This window comes from Panthera pardus, unplaced genomic scaffold (assembly GCF_024362965.1).
Source record: "Panthera pardus isolate Hobbes unplaced genomic scaffold, ASM2436296v1 HiC_scaffold_24, whole genome shotgun sequence".
Lineage (NCBI taxonomy): Eukaryota > Metazoa > Chordata > Mammalia > Carnivora > Felidae > Panthera > Panthera pardus.
The window spans coordinates 62,579,616-62,601,809 of NW_026526810.1; the positions used below are offsets into that span (position 1 = coordinate 62,579,616).

Consider the following 22,194-nt stretch of genomic DNA (forward strand, 5'->3'; position numbering starts at 1 on the left):
GATATCTGATATAAAATAGATTTATATCTATTGTCTTATTATCCCTCATAATAACCATATGTGTAGGTATTATTATCCTCCTATTGCACATGTGGAAACTGAAGCTTAGACAAGCTAATGCCCAGTCATGATTACTAATGCATAAGTAGAGTTGGACCCATCTCTTTTTGACTTCAAAGTCTGTGTTTCTAAAAGTTAACCATGGAAAATGATGTGAATGGATCAAACTGATATACTTTGTGCCAACACGTTGAAAGAACTTGGATCTTTCTAAATGCATTTTACTGCTTGTGATAGCTTGTAAGCTACAAGATATCAAGTGCCTGTAAGGCAAATTTTACATTGTCAGACTTACTCTTCCTGTCACTTTTGATAATGATCTCATGGATTATGGGTTATTCTAGTGATTGCAGACGAACTATAGACTGTTACAGTGTGAAGAGTTTCTTTTCTAAACCTTTTAAAAGTTAGCTCATAGCACTGGGTGTTGTATGGAAACCAATTTGACAATAAATTTCATATATTTAAAAAGAAAAAAATTAGCTCATAAATATCCTTATCACTAAGCATGTTTTTTGAGTTAGGTGTATGGAAGTTGCTTCCTTGATGTTTTTAGGGAAAATGAGTCAAATAAAAATATAAAAATATTATAAGGCAGGCTAATTTCTGTGTTTCCATCTATTATGCTCAGAACTACTCAGCCACAGAAGTGTACAAATATTGACATATTTATGCCATTGTTCTGAGAATTAGATAATATTTTGAAAGCATATTAACTTTGTATCTGTATCCAAAAATATAAAATACAAATTTGTCAAAGGATAAATTGAGGCAATTTATGTGAAAGTTCTTTGACATTTACTAAGAAATGGAAAGTAAGATTTTCATGAGCTTTACCAAGTACTTCACCAACTTTATTTTATGTCATTATCTTAGTTTAGCCTTAAAGTTAGGAGACATCTAAAATTTTACACTAGAATTCACATTCCATTTACTCAGTCGTCTCATTGCAGTCTTCATGTCTTTGTTCCTCAGTGTGTATATAATCGGGTTCAAGAGAGGAGTGACCACAGAATAAAACACAGCAAGGGATTTATCTAGTGACTTGATGGGGAATGGCCAGGCATAAATGAAGATACATGGTCCAAAGAACAAAAGAACTACTGTGATGTGAGCAGTCAGAGTGGACAGAGCCTTGGACGACTTGTCTGAAGGGCGTTGCTGGATGGTTACTAGGATGATAGCATAGGAGATGATTAGGAAAACAAAAGAACACACAGTGAGCACACCACTGTTAGCAATGACCATGACATCCAATCTATAGGTGTCTATACAAGCAAGTTTGATAACCCTAGGTAGGTCGCAGTAAAAGCTATCAACCTCATTGGGACCACAGAAAGGTAAGTTTACTGCAAAAGCCAACTGGCTCACTGAATGGAGAAAGCCAGTTCCCCATGCGGCAGTCACAATGCCAAAACATACATGGTCACACATAACTGTAGAGTAGCGAAGAGGTTTACAGATTGCTACATATCTGTCAAAGGCCATGGCTATAAGGATCACCAATTCACTCCCACCAAAAAAGTGAACGAGAAATATCTGAGCAAGGCAACCCTTGAAAGAGATGACTTTGCGTTTACTGAAAAAGTCAGCAATCATCTTGGGGGCTGTGACGGAAGACAGACAGAGGTCAATGAGTGAGAGGTTAGCCAGCAGGAAGTACATGGGAGAGTGAAGATGGGAGTCAGAAGCCACAGTTATGACAATAAGAAGGTTTCCAAACACAATTCCCACATAGAATATAAAAAAGAAAACCAGTAGGAATATCTGGAATTCCTGAGAATTGGAGAGTCCCAGAAAAATGAACTCAGTCACCATGGAGTAATTTGTGTCATTTATTGATTCATTCCAGGAAAGAGCCTCTGTAGTTACCTTAGAGAATAGAGTAAGAAGAAAGTCAGAATTATTATATTCAAATTCAAAGCCTCATTTTGTGTCATTCTGCTTACTCATATAATGTCTATCTATGGTTTATTACATAAATGCATACAATCTAAACCCACCATTTTACTTCACACCCCTCCCCTGACTGTGCCTTATAGTCCAGTTATTCAAGTCTTCTCATTATTTGCACTTAGGCTTATTTCTAATAAAATTCCTTTGTTCATGTGACCTTCTGTGCCAGATTAAGTCTATATCACCATCATATGTTTATCTCCTTTTCCTTTGAATTCCAAAACAGTATCTTAGCTATTAAGTACATACTTATATGATCTTTATATTTACAAGGACTTTTTGTGGCATACATTTTTGAAAAAGTATTCTTAGTGGTTTTGTAGCCCATCACAATCATTTTATGTACAGTTGTTGGAAACCTCTTTATGAAACTAAGACAAATCCTCATTCACAATTTTGCTCTGTGAGGCAATATATAGTGTATAAATTTTGAATGTAGTCTGTGGACCTTGGACTTACTCTTTAACACTTATTTTTACCATTTTTACAAATGTAGATACTAATTATATTCACTTCTTGTGGTTATAATGAATTTCAAACGAAGTATTAAGTGTAAAGTGTTTTGTATAGTTTTTGTATTTAGTAAGTACAAAATGAATTTGGATAATTATTAGTAGTAATATTTGTTGCCTTCGATTCACAGAGAAACCCCATTTCCCTGGTAATAATTTACAAATTTTACTTGACTTCTAGAAATAACATAGATGTTATTGTTCATCTTGTTCATAACAAGATGATTGAATTTCAGTTCCCTGCATCCTTTTGTTTTCCCATCTTTAAAACAAATGCACTGCATCAAAAATTCTCAAAATTGCCACTAGTCTAGTACTCTGTGGGGCATGAGTGAGGGACACAATTCCAAAATAATTTTCATAGTTTCTCAGAAGCTTGGATAGAAACATGAAAGCTAAGACAGATGTAGAAATTCAATCTTAGGAGAAGTTTAAATAAATGAGGATTCTAAGAAAGAAGGTCAGAATTATAAGGCCTTATAGAGAATGGAATTTATACTTATCATTTAGTGATACCAAAATGCTTAGAAGAAAAGGAGTTAGTCCAAAATAAAATTAAAGATGAAAAATGGAAGAAAAATAAAATAGCAGAAAATAAAAGGATAAAAGAAAGGTAATTTAGAGGTGAAATTAAAAGTGCGGAAAATGCAAAAAAAAATTTGCATGAGAGAAAATGTGAAGGGGTTTAATAGGAGATAAAATTGAAAAAGGATTCTGGAATGCTTGCTAAGGGATTTGTGTTTTATTATGAAGACATTGAAGAACTATTAAAGCATTATGTGCAATTGTTTAATACATTTCTAATAAATAGTGAATAGTCAATACATGATAGCCATTATTAAGGTAGTAAAAACAGGATATTTGTCAACGGGATGTGGGAGATTAAAAAAAGGAGTATATAAATGATTCTATTCTGAATAATTGTGGAAATTGATGGGTGCTAGGGAGGCATGAAAGTATAATGGGTTAATCTTACCAAATTTCTTGGGGGAGTAGAAGTATTTGTTTTCACTACTTCTCTCATCACAGTTATTCTGTAGCCCTTGGAAATTACACTTTTCTTGTCATTATCCCAAATCCCATTCCTTAGCCCTATCCACTAATGCTTCATATTACTGTTTTCAAAGTCCTATAAAAACTTAGGAATTATAATTTTATTTCCAAGTAAAAAGAGAAGTCTAATAGTAAAACAAGACACAAACACACCTTTCCCATCTGCTTAGCACAGTAATAAATACAATCATACTAATCATTGACAATCAAGTGGATGGGATTCCTGTTGTGATGTGACTGGTTAGGATGTTTCTTAAGAATCAAAGTATGTTACTTTTTTTTTTAAAGTTCATTTATTTATTTCAAGAGAGAGAGCACACACAAGCCGGGAGGGGCAGAGAGAGAGGGAGAGAGAAACCCAAGCAGGCTCTGTGCTGTCAGCACAGAACCCAATGCAGGACTCGAACGCATGAACCATGAGATCCCCACCTGAGCTGAAACCAAGAGTCTGATGCTTAAGTGACTGAGCCACCCAGGTGCCCTTCAAAGTATTCAATTTAGAATTGAACTTAGATATTAACTTACATGCAACCATTTCATTTCACTTAGAGGACAAACTCAATACTTTTATCTCCATAAGAAATATATCAAGGGTGATAGTTGACAAAAGAGTTCTCTTTTGCAGTGAAAAGACTTTCTACCATGGTAACAAGAATTCATATATGTTAATCTTCAGCAAAAGGAATTTCTCAGTTAAAACATTTCATTTCTTGAGTATGTTACTGAGGAGTGAATGAATATAGAGGATTCTCATTTACAGGGGATCCTTCACGAACGTAATCCTTTCAAAGATCATACCTGGTTCTTCAAAAATGGTGCAAGGGGTTTTAGAAGGATTATGTTAATTCTAAGTGAAACATTAAGTTTAGGTCTATTGAAGGAGTTTTCCAGAATCTTATACATTGGCTATAGTAATCATGAAGAGCCAGCTACAAATGAACAATAAAATCTTTCCCTATGTACTAGATTAAACTTAAAATTCAAACTTTAGGATATTATGTTTGTCCTAAATGTCTTTTACCGCTTTTTAAAGAAAAATACCTAAAATCTTTATTTTATAAGTTTCATTGAGATTGAAGTCAGGAGACTTTGGGGTTCTAGTACAAATTTACTGTGTGACTTTAGCATGTCATTCAAAATATCCAAGCCTTAGTTTTCCGGTTTAAAAATGAGCTTATTGGATCAAAAGCTTTCTAAAACAAAATTCTACAGCTCTAAGAGTATGATTTGTACCTACATGTGAAAGAAATATCCAAAATCAAATTTCATTGGGGTTGCGGGAGGGAGGGAGGGAAATAAGTAAAAGAACAATGAATCTGGGCTTTACGGGAAAATGGATGCTTAAATAGAGATGAAAGAATATATTAGCCTGGAACATACAGGGGAAGGACTCAACACTCATAACACTTGTATAACATATACTAGGTTGTTTAACACAACAAGGGCAATGCTTGTTAATATTTATACTAACTCTTGTAAGTATTTAAACTGACCTCACAAAATCCTTCCATTTTTCTTGAAGATACATGCATAATTAAATTCTGCCAAATGGGCTCTTACTGATAATAGAAGCATCTCATTGTCAATAAAATTCTACACTTTGGTTAGTTCTGCTAATATACTTCATTTTCATCATTCCACCTACCTCCTTCATAACTGGAAGAGACTATTGCAAAAAAGAGTACAGATTTTCCTTTTATTTGCACTTTCTCTTGAAGCATAAAATTTCAAGAGCATAAAGTCTGTATGAATTGTCCTCCTTAGTAAACCACTCAGTGAAGAGCCATTTATGGAAGTGTGAGCAGGTGTGAGGAGATCTGGAAATAGCCTTTGAGTACGGAGACTCTTATAGGCTCTCAGATTTTCCCTAGAGGAAACACACAGAATTTTCTGGAGTCAGGAGCTGTTGTCACAATTTCTTGGCTCATTTAGGTATTTTAAATATCTCACTAAATCTAAAGGTGATTTTTTTCTCTGTGCAAATGAATCTTTATTTCCTTGTATCTATATTTACCTAAACTCTTTTTTAATAGAAGTATAATTGACATACAATGTTATATTAGTTTCAGGTGTATAACACAGTGATTTGACAATTATGTACATTACTCAGTGCTCACCATGCTAACTTCAGTCACTGTCTGTCATCACAACGTTATTACAATGTTACTGACTTTATTCCCTATGCTATACTTTTCATCTCTGTGACTTATTTATTTTGTAACTGGAAGTTTGTACATCTGAATCCCTTTATCTATTTTCCCCATTCCCCCTCCAATCTCCCCTCTGACAACCACCAGTTTTTTTCCTGTATTTAAGACTCTGTTTTTGTTTGTTTTGTGTTTTAGATTCCACATATAAGTGAAATCATATGGTCTTTGTCTTTCTCTGTTAAAGGAGACTTTTTAATAGAATCTAATTTAATAGAATTAAAAACTAGAACATTTTTAATAGATGGAACTAGAGGGTGTTTTGCTAAGTGAAATAAGTCAGTCATAGAAAGACAGATATCATATGTTTTCACTCATACGTGGAACTTGAGAAACTTAACAGAAGACCATGGGGGATGGGAAGGGGAAGAAGTAGTTTCAAACAGAGAGGGAGGCAAACCATAAGAGACTCTTTTTTTAAATTTATTTTTATTTTTATTTATTTTTTTATTATATGAAATTTATTGTCAAATTAGTTTCCATACAACACCCAGTGCTCATCCCAAAAAATGCCCTCTTCAATGCGCATCACCTACCCTCCCCTCCCTCCCACCCCCCATCAACCCTCAGTTTGTTTTCAGTTTTTAAGAGTCTCTTATGCTTTGGCTCTCTCTCCCACTCTAGCCTCTTTTTTTTCTTTTTTTTCCTTCCCCTCCCCCATGGGTTTCTGTTAAGTTTCTCAGGATCCACATAAGAGTGAACACATATGGTATCTGTCTTTCTCTGTATGGCTTATTTCACTTAGCATCACACTCTCCAGTTCCATCCACGTTGCTACAAAGGGCCATATTTCATTCTTGCTCATTGCCACGTAGTACTCCATTGTGTCTATAAACCACAATTTCTTTATCCATTCATCAGTTGATAGACATTTAGGCTCTTTCCACCATTTGGCTATTGTTGAGAGTGCTGCTATAATCATTGGGGTACAAGTGGCCCTATGCATCAGTACTCCTGTATCCCTTGGGTAAATTCCTAGCAGTGCTACTGATGGGTCATAGGGTAGGTCTATTTTTGATTTTCTAGGAACCTCCACACTGTTTTCCAGAGCAGCTGCACCAGTTTGCATTCCCACCAACAGTGCAAGAGAAGAAGACCAAAGCAGGAGGCATCACAATCCCATCACAATCCCACATCTTTACCCTCTACTACAAAGCTGTAATCATCAAGACAGCATGGTATTGGCACAAAAACAGACACATAGACCAATGGAATAGAATAGAAACCCCAGAACTAGACCCACAAAAGTATGGCCAACTAATCTTTGACAAAGCAGGAAAGATTATCCAATGGAAAAAAGACAATCTGTTTAACAAATGGTGCTGGGAGAACTGGACAGCAACATGCAGAAGAATGAAACTAGACCACTTTCTTACACCATTCACAAAAATTAACTCAAAAAGGATGTGGAAATAAGAGACTCTTAAATACAGAGAACAAACTGAGGGTTGATGGGGGAGAGGGGAAAATGGGTGATGGGCATTGAGGAGAACACTTGTTGGGATTAGCACTGGGTGTTGTATGTAAGCGAAAAATCATGGGAATCTATCCCCAGATCCAAGAGCACACTGTATAGACACTATATTATCCAACTTGGCAATAAATTATATTAAAAAAAAGTATTATTGGATTTTAAAATATAAAAAAATCCAGATGGATTAAGAAGACAATAAATAATAATGCTTTAGTTGTTATAAAAAGAGGATAGCTTATAACATTTATGACCAATTTTGGATAAAATATAGGAAAAATACTTTGAACAATAGTAAGAAAATCTCGTTCATTATTTATCATTTTATTGAACAGCTTACAATGCAGAAGTTACAACTGGGCTGAGTCACCACAATTAATGTTTTTTAAGTCAGTCATAGAAATACATCCAAGTGATTTCTCACTTTTGCTCCTTGACCCATCTGACTTTCCAAGTTTTACTTGGAAAAGTAAAGTAAAAGTAAAGATGTCAATCATCTTCTTTGTCCTGAGTACTCCAGCTTAACAGGTACATTAAATAAGCTGAGATCTAAGTTGGGTGCCTTTCTTTAGGTAATAACATTCTCAAAATACTTTTATAATTGTGGGTACTCTTTTAGGGTAAATCAAGAAATGCTTTGAGGAAGACTGCAAGAACAATAGAAATTTTCTCTGGAAAAAAAAGGACCATAGACAATTGTTGCATAATGCAAAATACTAGAATCTATTTTTAAAGTAACATTGTACAAAATACATTGACAATCAAAGGCTGAAAACAATTCTTAAGAGTTGTAACATAGTGTTGCCTTCCTATTTATCTAACTTAAAGTACAATTAGGATGAAAATTGTTTCTTTCTTGATTTTTAATGTCTGCTGGTTTGTATAAACTCATATTTTATCCATTGGATCCACATAATTTCCATAAGAAATATTAATTTTCAGTGATGCTTATTATCAGTATGAAGATACTGATAAATAAAGCTAAATCATATGTTCATGTATGTATTTATATATAGATAAAAACTACATGAAAATTGAATGTAGTCATTGATGATAACTATAAATTTAGGTTTATTGGTTAGGTAGGAATATATAACACTTTAGTTTTTATAATTAACAAAAATTACTGCAATTCCTATTTGAAAGTGAATTTCTTTGATTCAATACCTCTTTTTATGTAGACTTCTCAGTTTTCTGTAGGCATTAATGAAAGTGTACATATTCCATGGTGTTCATGGTGGTCCATGACATTCATCTTGTGTTCTTACCAATGAAATCTGTTATGACATCTCTCTAGAACTTACAACTTGTTGACTCAGCCTTCTCATTGCTGCCTTCATATCTCTGTTCCTTAAAGTATAGATGGCAGGATTTAAGACAGGAGTGACGACAAAGTCCACAATGGCAAAAAATGTATCCATTGACTTGGTAGGAAAAGGCCACACATAGAGAAACATGCATGGAACAAAAAACAAAACCACTACAGTGATGTGAGCTGACAAAGTGATGAATGCTTTGGATAAATCCTTTGAAGAATGTTGTCTGACAGTGATCAGAATAAAGATGTATGATACAATTAAGAAAAAGAAGGTGCCCATAGATATGAAGCCACTGTTAGCAGTGACCACAAATTCTAGTCTGTAAGTGTCCATGCATGCAAGTTTAATAACCCTAGGAAAATCACAGTAAAAACTCCCCACATTTTTAGGGCCACAGAAAGGTAAATTTATGACAAAAACAAACTGAGACACAGCATGGATCACCCCAATGATCCAAGCAGTCATTACCAAAAGCATGCACATTTTGAGATTCATAATAGTTAAGTAGTGGAGAGGCCTGCAAATTGCTGTGTACCTGTCATATGCCATGGCTATGAGCAGTATCATCTCAACTCCTCCCATGACATGAATAAAAAACATTTGTATCATGCAACTATGGAAGGAGATGATTTTGCCATCACTGAAAAGATCAGAGATCATCCTAGGAACTGTGGTGGATGAAAGGCCCAGGTCGATGAATGATAAGTTGGCCAGCAGGATATACATGGGAGAGTGTAAGTGAGAATCAAAAATCACTGTAAACATAATGAAGAGGTTTCCCAAGATAATTCCTGCATAGAATAAAGAGAAGAAAAGAAAAAGCAAAACCTGCATTCGCAAGGATTGTGCAAGTCCCAGTAACACAAATTCAGTTACCATAGAGCCATTTACTTGGTCCATGGAATCACAAAGAAGAAAAGACTGTGATGTGGCCTGAAAGAAAAGAAAGAAGGAGTCAACTTTGAGGCCCTAAAAACAATGCGTCAAATGTTGATAATATAAAATTATCTGTTGATAACAGATATTTTATTTAATTGATAGTAAACTATTTATAAAATAATGGGAACCCAGTGTATGGGTTTGGTAGTATGACCAAAACTGCACTCAGAGGCAATCTGTTGCTTTAAATTGCTCTCATTGGTTTAAATACCTGAAGTAATCAGGCAACTTAAGGAGTGAGAAAAGAATGCAAAAATAAACTCAAGGAATGTAGATGAAAGAAAATAATAAAAATTAAAAATAATATATATTGAATCTTAGAAAATTGGAATAGTACACATGAGCATATAAAAAAGTTAAAAAACAAAAAGTAGTCAAACTTTCACTCTTTTCAGATGACACGATTCTCTATGTGGAAAACCCAAAAGACTCCACCAAAAAACTTCTAGAACTGATCCATGACTTCAATAAAGTCGTAGGACATAAATTCAGTGTAAGAAATTGGTTGCATTTCTATACACCAATAATGAAGCAACAGAAAGAGAAATCAAGGAATCAATCCTATTTACAATTGCACCAAAAACCATAATATACCTAGGAATAAACCTAACTATAGAGGGAAAGAATCTATACACTGAAAACTATAGAGATCTTATGAAAGAAATTGAAGAAGACACAAAAAAAATGGAAAAACATTCCATTCCATGGAAAAACATGGTGCTGGCACAAAAACAGATACATAGATCATTGGAACAGAGTAGAGAACCCAGAAATGGACCCACAAACCTATGGCCAACTAATCTTTGACAAAGCAAGAAAGAATATCCAATGGAAAAAAGACAGTCTCTTCAGCAAATGGTGTTGAGAAAACTGGACAGCGACATGCAGAAGAATGGACCCGGACCACTTTCTTATACCATGCACAAAAATAAACTCAAAATGTATGATAGACCTAAATGTAAAAATCCTAGAGGAGAAAATGGGCAGCAACATCTTTGACCTCAACCACAGCAAATTCTTACTTGGCATGTGTCTGGAGGCACTGGAAACAGAAGCAAAAATGAACTATTGAGACCTCATCAAAATAAAAAGCTTCTGCACAGTGAAGGAAACAATCATCAAAACTAAAAGGCAACCAATAGAATGGCAGAAGATATTTACAAACAACATAACAGATTAAGGGTTAGTATCCAAAAGTTATAAAGAACTTATTAAACTCACCACCCAAAAACCAAATAATCCAGTGAAGAAATGGACAAAAGACATGAACAGACACCTTTCCAAAGAAGACATCCAGATGGCTAACAGACACATGAAAAAAATGCTCAACATCACTCATCATGAGGGAAAAACAAATCAAAACCACAATGAGCTACCACCTCACACCTGTCAGAATGGCTAACATTAATAACTAAGGCAACAACAGACAGATGTTGGCAAGGATGTGGAGAAAGAGGATCTCTTTTGCACTGCTGGTGGGAATGCAAGCTGGTGCAGCCACTCTGAAAAACTGTGGAGCTTCCTCTAAAAATTAAAAATAGAACTACTCTATGACCCAAAGGATACAAGTATGCTGTTTTGAAGGGGCACAGACATCACAATGTTTATAGAAGCACTATTGGCAATAACCAAAGTATGGAAAGAGCCCAAATGTCCTTCGACTGATGAATGGATAAAGAAGATGTGGTATATATATGCAATGGAATATTACTCGGCAATCAAAAGTAATGAAATCTTGCCATTTGTAACAACGTGGATAGAAGTAGAGTGTATTATGCTTAGCAAAATAAGTCAGTCAGAGAAAGATAAATACCACGATTTCACTCATATGTGGAATTTAAGATACAAACAGATGAACATAAGGGAAGGGAAATAAAAATAAGACAAAAACAGACAGGGAGACACACCATAAGAGACTCTTAAATAAAGAGAACAAACTGAGGGTTGCTGGTGGAGTGTTGGGTGGGGGGATGGGCTAAATGGGAGAGGAGCATTAAGGAAGGCACTTGTTGGTATGAGCACTGGGTGTTATACATAAGTGAGGAATCACAAAATTCTATTCCTGAAATCATTATTACACTATATGTTAACTGATTTGGATTTAAATTAAAAAAAAACAAAAACAAAAAATAGACAACCTTTAAAAATATAATCAAGAATAATAAAATAAAAAAAAATAAAATTAAATAAACATTAGAAATGAGTATAGAATAATAACAGTTAAGACACCGATTAAATCTGTTTCAATTGCTTAAAAACAATTTACCCCAAAGCAACACATAAATCATAGTTACATTTGAAATTCTATAGAAGGAGAAAAGGCTTATATCTTTATAATATAGAAAAAGAGATCAAATCAGAAAACCTCCAAAACCTCGTAGATAAATGGGCAAATGATATGAAGAGAGAATTCAAAAATGTAAACTGTATGTGTGGGTATTAAATCAAAGAAATAAGATAAAATGTAATATATCATTTTCCTATTAAATTAGAAAACTGTTTTATAATTATTATCAAAACTGGGAAATATCAATGAAATAGATACCTTCATATATTGTTGGAGGAAATAAAGACTGATTCAAGCATTAAAGAAAATATTTTGAATTCATGTATCAAGAATCTTGACTCCATATCATTTGGTGCAATAATACTCCTTATGGAATTAAATTTGTGCAGAAAAAGTTTCTGGCATAGAAATGCTACAATGCAACAATATAAATGCTAAACATTAGCTGAGTCTCTTACAATATTTTTATATTGATGGAATATAGTACAGTTATTAAAACAAATGTTAATAAAGCATTAATATAACACTAAGAAGATTTTTCTTTAAAATATTAAGTGCAATAAAAGTAAACAAATTGCAAAATTAAATTTTTTTAAGGTGTTATTTTTTTGAGAGAAAGAGAGAGAGAGAGTGGGGGAGGGGCAGAGAGAAGAGACAGACACATAGAATCTGAAGCAGGCTTCAGGCTCTGAGCTGTCAGCACAGAGCCTGATGCTGGGCTCGAACTCACAAGCTGAGATCATGACCTGAGCTGAAATCGGATGGTTAACCAACTAAGCCACCCAGGCACCCTGCAAAACTTTAAATGACAGTAGTTGAATTTGAATTTTTTAGAGCTTTAAAAAATCTCCCTTTAGATTTTGAAATATTTTTTGGTTCACATTTTTTGTTTTTTGATAAAAACATCAAAGAGAGTTGAAGGAATAGTTTATTAAGAATGTTTGAAAACAAGGATTGGCTCATAATTATTGGAAGACAAATTAACTGAGGAAGTAACAGATTCTAATGGTTCTCTCAATCAGCCATTTTCATAAACTGCCAGAAATTGATTCATAGATATGATTATTAAAGCAGGAAGGAGGAGGCATAACTTAATAAATAAAAGGCCCTGAATAAACTTCTAGCACTTTGTATAAAACTGTCATGAAGTTGAAACTTCTTGGAGTATTCCATCCAGATAATTGACAAAGCATCTCCCCTGCTTCACTTTGGCGAGGATTGGCCATTTGGAATGAATGCTGGTTACGATGAAATAGCTAGAAAGAAAGTAGATGTTCTAGGGTTCCCATCCAGTTCATAGTGAAGAAGCTTAGTAATATTGCAGCAGGAAACATTAAGAGAGACACAATAAATGGTCCATTAAGTAGAAGCAATAAAGAACAAATGAGACAGAAGAGACAATGCTGTGGGAAGAATATAGCAGATGGAGACAAGTAGGTTTTATTAGTTTCCTATTTTCACAGTATGGAATTATTTTTGTTACCTGTCAGTTTTTACACTGTCTTCTACCTTCTCCTTCCTCAATGTTCTAAATAATCTTTTTTGCCAGATTGTATCATTTCAATTCATTCATACTATCTTCACTGGACTTTTTATCCACATTTAAATCATCCAAATTAAAAGAGCATAAGGACAAAAGATTTGGGGGAGGGATTTGAATCTAGGGAGTATTATAGAGTTAACAGGGTCATCCTTATTTCATGGAAGACATTTCATGGCAAATATGCTCTATTTGCTGAGCAGAAGGTGTTTAGTGACTTCCTAAGCTCATCATTCAGTCTGGAGAAATACAGTTGAAGCTGAAGAACCATGACTTCTTGAGATCACATGTTTTATTTTGTGAAACTATGAAAATATGTAAACCCAGTACTTCAGGACTCTCATAAAGTGGGCATTTCATCTTATAAAATCAATTAAAGTCTCTGAACTAATTTGTCAGATTTAGAAATTCCCATTATTGTTAGGTTAGTACTGCTGAAATGGTGTTTGTCTTGGAGTTTGAGTTATAATTTTTGTAAACAGGAAGATCCCACACTACATGCATCTATTAGCCTATAAACTCTAAACTTCCATTTATAAAATACGATTTAATCTATTTATGAACTTTAATTATTATAACATGGACAATCACAATGCAAAATGTGGAACTGAGTATAATCAGTGTGGTGGAGTCAGTCAGTAGCATGTATAAAGGACAGGCAGAAAAGAACACATAACGAAAGGGGAAGAATGAAGATAGATTGGGCAGAGAGTAAGAAAATAAAAGGGGGGTCAGGAGACAAATAAAAACCTAAAAGACAAATAAGGAGAATAAAATGATGATCAAAAAAGGCATTAGTAGAACACTGCACATCTTTGCTTAGGTTGTCAAGGTTTAAACCAACACATATTGATAAATTACAAACACCTGACTGTAAACTTAGGGTTTTTTTTCACTGCTTTAGGTATAGTTTGATAGGAAGGATGGAAAGTAATAGTAAAACTGTAGGGAAAATAGCTACTGATATGAAGAGAAGTTAAGACTTAAGCATATGAGTCATGGAGGTGGCAGTGGGTTTGGTAGAATGCACTGGGTAGTTGAACATTGGTGACTCAGCAGAATGACATGTGAGTCACCTCTGAAAAATTAGGAAGTAACTGATCAAAAGCATCCTTTAGCATCCAGGCACTATTTTACTTACCCTAGTTCTAGTATTTATAGCTTTTCATAAATATAAAATTAAAGTTTGTGATATAGGAACCCTTTCTGCTTTGTCTAACACTGTATCACTTATCTAAAACAGTAGAAAAAGCCCAGGATATATGTGATGAATGCATTTCTTAGAAATAGGTACTAAATTGTTCATATAAGAAACCAAACAGTAGCCCTCACAAATATATAGAGACATTGAATTTCACAATACCTACTCCACAAGCTTGTACTTCCTGGTGTTAACCCAGTTTTTTATATATATATAAAGAGAGCTTGTTTGGAGAAAAAGATCATGTGCTTGGTTTCTCTGCCTTTTTAGAAAACTCTGGTGGGTTTTGAACCTCACAGGAGTTCTTCAGAACCCAAGTCCCCATAGAGTTTGCTGTCCTTCCTCTTAGAAATATAAAATTTTTCAGTCATTGAGGGCCTGAGGAGACCCATATTTAAACAGGAAATATAGACACATATTAAACAAAAAAAGATGACCAGAATTAGAGATTTTATAGAAGTGGGTAAGAACTTTGAGAGAACCTTATTCAATTATTTCATTCTATAGGTACAAAGACAACCCTGTGAGGTTAAATGGTTAGCCAGCGTGCTCACAGCAATGCATTCCCAGAGCCAGAATTAGAAGTCAGTCTAACTTAAGTAAAATGGTCTTAATAATACCACACACCTGCTTAATAGGAAGTGTCATGAAAAAGCTAGAACTATTTATATTTGGTAGGATCACTGTAACCTAAATGGAAAGTCCCTATTCATCCCTGACTTTTTATTTCATTTAAAATAAAATTGGCCTTCCTCTCCTGAAAGACTTTTTTCTCTCCGTGGGATATTGTTCTTCGTAACCCTCTTTCCTGTTTCTTCAAACAACTTGGTCATCTTGAACTGTTCCATCTCAGAACTTATATCTCCTCTGTACTGTTCCCTGGCATGGGGTCAAAAGCTTTTTGAATCGGAGCACAGCCTCTCAGACTAGGCATTGGCTGGTTCCTTCAAATGTGGAGGAAAGTAATACTGAAGGAGAGGGAACCACACCAGAATCCTGGACATTGGGGATTGAGATGTCCTTCATTTGGTTAAAAAGAGAATTTGGTTCTCAAACAGCGTGGGAATGGCTGAGGTCAGATGTCTGCTTTACACAGTGGGGGGAAAAAAGATTAAAATGGGTTGGAGAACGTGAAAGTCAGGAACACATGAATCTTGAAAAATCTTCACATTAAGGAGGCAAATTGAACATATTAAAAGGTGTGTGTGTGTGTGTGTGTGTGTGTGTGTGTGTGTGTGTGTGTGTAATTGATTTGATAAGACAATGTAATTCAATAACTGAAATTTGAGACTAAGAGAGTGATGGCATAGAGTAAAAGAACAAAAACATTTTGTAAAGGAGAAAATTTCTGACACAAATATTTTACAGAAGTGCAGAAACTGAAGGGAGTGGAGGGGGATAGAGAGAGGGGCACAACCATGATAGGTGCAGTTTTGTCATTGAAAAGTATCTTTCCTACCTGCCTGTTCAGTCACAGGATGTGCATTTTTAGAAGAGAGATTCAGAGAGCTTAGCCTTAATTTCTGTACATAATCTTCCCTCAAAGACAAAGAGATATATAAGAATGGGAAATAAAGCTAATTAGCTGCACAGGAGAGTGACCTGTTGTGTCAGAGCAGGCCAACACCCAGCCCATCATTAGTTACTCTCAGGGGACCAAGTCTTTGAGTCACATTGGTTTCCCCATGAGAGAAATAGTGAAAGAGAAATTGCCTGATAATGAAACAGAGGGAAGAGGGAAGTTTCTGAGGCAATATGTTAGTTTGTATAAAAATATCCCTATATAGGTTACATGGTCTTTGGGATGAATAACTTGGAAGCACTGAGATGAGGCAATGAGGTTGTGAAAACATATCTTGTGTGGACAGACATATCTTGTGTGAAGTATGTCATAGTACCAGACTTGAAGAAATAGATGTAAAGCCCTTGGTATGTAAAGATAATTTTTACAAATGACAGTGGGGGAATAAATTAATCATTTTCCTCTTATCAGTTATAGCCAATGTTTACCTATGTTCCCAAACTTTAGAGTGTTGGGGATGAAGTTCTTCTTGAAAGCATTTGACCTTTATTTTCCTGAGTTGACTGGATACAAGTAAAATTTGTCTATTATTGGATCAATTTCTTAAGAGGTCAGTGGAAGATAGAAATACAAAAGAGGAAAAATGTAGGGAGTTAAATTTTGAGTTATTTGTAAGAGGAACATGCTTACCTGAGGGAGATACTCTTTCAAAGGACCTATGACAAGGCATTGAAACAAGCCTATTGTATCTCTGTAAGGAAGTAAGGCTTTAATCTATCTTTGGTGTGTATACACAAGGAATTTGATCTCCAGCCTATCATGGGGCCTCAAGTGTGAAGGTTCTATCTTTGTTTAGAGTTGTATTTGTTTAGGGTTGTATTTTATTTTTTCTTGTTAGGAAACAAGGGAAAATCATAATTCTCTAGAATAGTTGTAGAATGATGGTTAGTGTCAAATTAATTTTTGAAAAGTGTTGACATTCCAAAATGTATAAGCAAGGATAAAAACTGGAGAATAATGTGGGCAGATATATTAAAAAATAAATAGGAATGCATGGTCAGTGGCTTGAATCATAGTAGATATATGATGAAGTAAACAATTTAGTTGCTTAACAGAAACACAACTACTCTAAGACCAGAGGAAAATTTCTCCTCTTGCCTCCCTGACCCATGGCTACTGCAATGCAGTGAACAGTCCAGACTCCCATAAATCATTCTGTCGTGTCAATGTCCTCCTGTCCTGATGTGTCTATGTTCTAAATGGCCAACTGGATACCAGGTAGAGCAGCATATTAAGATGAATGAGGGAGAATCTAGGCAGAAATAAAATCCTAGGGAATTGGCCAGCCAGGCACAGAGCACACTGTGACTTGAGAGCCATCCATCCCCTGGGGCATGGATCCTGAGTTTGCTTGGAAGCAGAGAAAGCTGCTGGGCTAACAGAGGAGCAGGGGTTGTTAATGTAGAGTTTATGAGACCTAGAAGTATCAGAGAGAGCTGAGACCACTGATTTATAGGCTGCCCCAGCTAAAATTGCTTTAAGATTTGAACTGACTAAAGCCAGCAAAAGAAACTCATCAGTAGCTTTCACTGCAGAGGACTGAGGACAAAGAAGCATAGAAAATTGAGAAAAGGCAAAGAAAAGGAGATTAGGTACTTTAATCCTATTATTAATCAAACGTAAAAAGGAAGCCCAGAGGGCAGAGGATAGGGGACTTGGGGCAGCATGTGGCTCTCTGGAGCCTTCTCCCTCCCTTCTCACTTCCCAGAGTCCTTCCCCACTGCTGGACAGAAGTCCTGAACCCAAACCAGGTCACTGAGCTGGAGGGATGAGGAGCTTCTTGGCAGCATCAGCCTCCTCTTCCCAGGAACTAGACGAGCTGGAGCACTTCATGCACAGACAGCTATGTTCTGGAGTACCTGGTGCAGGGGCTGCTGGCAGAGTACAGAGGCTGATAGAGAATGAGCAGGTACAGTCCCTCATCTCCCAGGAGGAAGTGCCAATGTTGGACCACCAGTGAAAGACCTAATGAAGAAGGGACAGCAGATTGCAGTAAGGCTGGACAGTAGCTGTTTCTACTCTCCCAAGGCAAGCCCCCCAACTTAGAGCTGAAGAAGGAGGTAACCAGGAAATGCTGGTGAACAGTTTTTTAAGTGTCCCAATAAAAGCCTGTTCTCGCTAAGCCAAAGTCCAGGAAAAGGGCAGCCTAGGCAGATAGAAAAGGTTAATTTTTTTTTAAATGTTTATTTGCTTTTGAGAGAGAGGCAGAGAGTGAGCAGGGGAGGGGCGGTGAGAGAGAGGGAGACACAGAATCTGAAGCAGGCTCCAGGCTCGGAGCTGTCAGCACAGAGACCCACTCAGGGCTCAAACTCATGAACTGTGAGGTATGACCTAAGCAGAAGTCGGACGCTTTATGGACTGAGCCACCCAGGTGCCTCAGGATAGAAAAGTTTTAGACAATAACTGCTCTACTCCAGCCAAATAGCATAGAACAAGCTGTGGCCCCACCTTTACCTGCACCAGCAAAGACCTAAGGGTGTCTAGACTACCACCCTCACAGGGCTATAACAAGGCACTCCCTATTTTCCCCCCTACCCAGGGTGATATCAGAGAAAGCCAGGCAGGAATATGGGATTTTCATCACTGCAAGCTTGTAATAAGGACCCCTAGCCACCCCCATGGTATTATTGGAGACCACGTGAGAGCCTGAACTTCCGTCTCCACTCAGCAGTTGAGGTGCTTCTCCCCACTCTGTTGGGTTGTATCTGAGGAACGTCTAATAGAGTTGGGACTTCCACTAATGTCCAGTGGTAGTGACGCCACTTCTATGGCAGGGTCAGTGGGGACAGTGTGGGGTCCTTGAACTCCCACTTCTACCTAGCTGTAACAAGTGCACCCTTGGACTTCTACCTTCACTGGTGGTAGTGAGACTGTGTTCCCTTTCCCCTGCCAGAGTGGTATCACAAAAAGCCATAAAAGAAATTAAAAAATCATTTCTTCTAGCAAGAACTGGAAATATTTCAAACTTAACGGAGAAACAACTACTAAAAGTCAACACTGCGAGGAGAAACTGGGCTTCATCAAAATTAAAAACTTTTACTCTGGGAATAACCTTGTTTAGAAGATGAAGAGATGAATTTCAGAGAGGGATAAAATTTTGTAAAACATGTATCTGACAAAGGACTACTATCCAGAATATATAAAGAATTCCCAAAACTCATCATTTAAAAAAATCCAATTAGAAAATGGACAAAAGACATAAAGAGACATTTTTCCCTGATGAGGATGTACAGATGGCAAATAAGCACACAAAAAGATGTTCAGCATCATTAGCTGTAAGTGAAATGAAAAGTAAACCTACAATGGGAGATCTCTACATACCTATCTTAATAACAAATTTTTCTTAAAAAATAGTGTCAACACTAAATGCCAGTGAAGATACAGTGAAATTGGGTCAGTCATACATACTACATACCTATCTTAATAACAAATTTTTCTTAAAAAATAGTGTCAACACCAAATGCCAGTGAAGATACAGTGAAATTGGGTCAGTCATACATAGCTGGTAAGAAGTTAAAGTGCTCCGGTCATTCTGGGAAACAGTTTGGCAGTTCTTAAAAAAACAGAACCTTCGAGTATGATATCACCCAGCAATTTTACTCCTGTGTGTTTATGCTGGAGAAATGAATACTCATGTTCACACAAAAGCCTGTACCAAATGTTTATAGCAGCTTTATTCATAATAGCCCCAAACTAGAAACAATCCAGTTGTCCTTCAAAAGGTGAAAAGTTAAAATAAGCTATGGTACTTAGCAATAAAATACGATCAGCTACTGAAACATGCAACAACCTATGTGAATCTCCAGGGAATTATGCCTAGTGAAAAAAGCTAATCCCCAAAAGTAATTTCATATGTATAACATCCTTGAAATGACAAGAGGATAAAAATGGGGAACATATTAGCAGTTCCTAGGAATTAGGGAAGGGAGAGGCAGAATTGTAGACTCAGGGTCTGGAGTTCTCTCTTGTCCAGCAAGAGAGTGGATGCAGGATTGAAATGCGAGAGAGGCTAATGTCCAGGAAGAGACAAGAGTCTAGAGTAAGGGTCCTTGCTCCGTTTTTATTAGGATTCGAAGGCTTACAAGTGTGATGGATGTGCACAAAGAGACAATGAACCTGTGAACATTAACTCATGGGTATGGGAGAAATGGGATTTTGAAGATATGCTGTGTTAGGGTTTTGGGTCAATGCAAAACTAAATCCTAGTACCAGGCAGATGGTTGTTTACAATAGGCATGAGGCACCACCTCTGTTACCTAAATTTGCCTAGGGGACAAGAAAGACAGAGCATGCTACCTCAGGGTCAACAAGGCACCTTTCTTTTGCTAATTTGCTCTGCTCAGGGCCACTTTACCCTGCCATCTACAGCCCTGTTTACCTGCTTACCTATTTTGGTCCTTCCTTCCTGTGAAAACAGCTTTCTGCTATTGCCCTAAGTTGGGGGGGGGGGTGGTGTTTCTGCCCTGAATACCTAATCTTGTTTACCTCATTTTGTATGCTTCTTTCCTAAAATTTCCTATTCCTATACTTTTGTCCTATACCAGGGACCTTTGCCCTGTTTACCTAATCTTATTTACCCAAACTTGGGTGTATTCATCCTGTGGCTTTCTAATTCTTTATGCCTTGTTAGCCCATTAGTGCAAGCTCAGGGAATTCCTAAGCTTATTCCCCATACAGGATGAAGTGGCTGTGGGTGCAAAATGGTAGCAGAAGGGAACCTTGTGCTGATAGAAATGTTCTGTTTCTTGACTGTATTAATATCAATGTCCTGGTTGTAATATTGAACTGTATTTTTACAGGTTTCCGATGAGGGAAAGTGGGTGAAAGGTATATGAGATCTCTGTTATTTCTTACAACTTGATGTGAATCTATAAATATCTAAAATAAAAGTTGACTTAAGAAAAAAGAAATCCCAGACACTAATCAATAAATTATTCACATTGCTATTTTTCAACTATTTTAGCTTTATTCATTTATTTAAAGATAAATATTTATTGAGCATTTTCCTGTAATAATGTTAGTAATGTTATAGCAGTAACCTTGATGGACACAGCCCTTCCTTACATGGAACTTAAAATATAATGAGGAATACATACATCAACTTAGAAATGGCTATGTTACAGAAATGGTACTATGGAGTATAAAATAACATACAATGAAAGGAGCTCTCTTGGACTCAGCTCCTGAGAAGATTTTCCTAGCAGTATGATGCTGAAACTGAGCTTTGAAGAATGGATAGATGTTAATAGGGAAAGCATGAAGGACCAATGTTTCAGACAGAATAATTAGCCACTGCAAAGTCTCAAGATGAGAGAGAATGAAGTTTTTGGGCAAGCAAAGGAAACAAAATTGCTTCTGGAATTTCAGGGCTAGAGCATGTCCTCTGAGGCTAGAGAGGAGGATGGGGGCCAGGTCTTGGATGGCCTGATAAATCTTGAAAAGGGGTTTGTGTTTTAATTTAAGAGTAGTGACAAGTATGTGAAGGGTCTTGAAGAAAACGATCGCATGCTTAGATTTATATTTAAAAAAATTGCATTCTGGGGGTGCCTGGGTGGCTCAGTTGGTTGAGCGTCCAACTTCGGCTGAGGTCATGATCTCACAGCTCGTGAGTTCGAGGCCCGCGTCGGGCTCTGTGCTGACAGCTCGGAGCCTGGAGCCTGCTTCATATTCAGTGTCTCCCTCTCTCTCTGCCCCTAACCCACTCGCATTCTGTCTCTGTCTCCCTCAAAAATATATAAACATTAAAATAAATAAATAAATAAATAAATAAATAAATAAATAAATAAAAATAAATAAATACAAAAATCTCATTCTGAATGTAGATAATAGGAATCAAGGCAAATAAGATTTAAAGTGGAAGACATATAGGTGACTTAATATTCTATTTGAAAAAAGATGTGAAATCTTAGACAAGAATGGTGATGTTTGGAGGGAAACAAAGAGATGTATTTAAGAGGTGTTTAGAGTAGGAATTCATAGGATTTTCAATTTTACTGAATACTGAGGATCAGGGAAGGGAGGAGTCTATTATTACTCCTGGATTTTGCATTGAGGAACTGGGTAAATA

The 22,194-nt window shown here is 36.2% G+C and overlaps 2 protein-coding genes across 2 annotated transcripts; both read right to left on the reverse strand.

Annotated features, from left to right (window-relative positions):
* Positions 1-960: 960 nt before the first annotated feature.
* LOC109255719 (olfactory receptor 4F4) lies at positions 961-1,929 on the reverse strand. Its single transcript, XM_019430505.2, has one exon. It carries the CDS (start codon positions 1,876-1,878, stop codon positions 961-963), a length of 918 nt encoding a protein of 305 aa, XP_019286050.1. The 5' UTR covers positions 1,879-1,929.
* Positions 1,930-8,539: 6,610 nt separating this feature from the next.
* On the reverse strand, positions 8,540-9,478 carry LOC109255724 (olfactory receptor 4F6-like). The gene has a single exon (XM_019430510.2). The coding sequence runs from the start codon at positions 9,476-9,478 to the stop codon at positions 8,540-8,542; it is 939 nt and encodes a 312-aa protein (XP_019286055.2).
* Between the last annotated feature and the right edge of the window lie 12,716 nt (positions 9,479-22,194).

What these genes read in the sequence shown, in the direction of transcription:
- LOC109255719 (XM_019430505.2), bottom strand. Translation starts at nt 1,878, where the DNA reads ATGGTGACTGAGTTCATTTTTCTGGGACTCTCCAATTCTCAGGAATTC.
- LOC109255724 (XM_019430510.2), bottom strand. Translation starts at nt 9,478, where the DNA reads ATGGACCAAGTAAATGGCTCTATGGTAACTGAATTTGTGTTACTGGGA.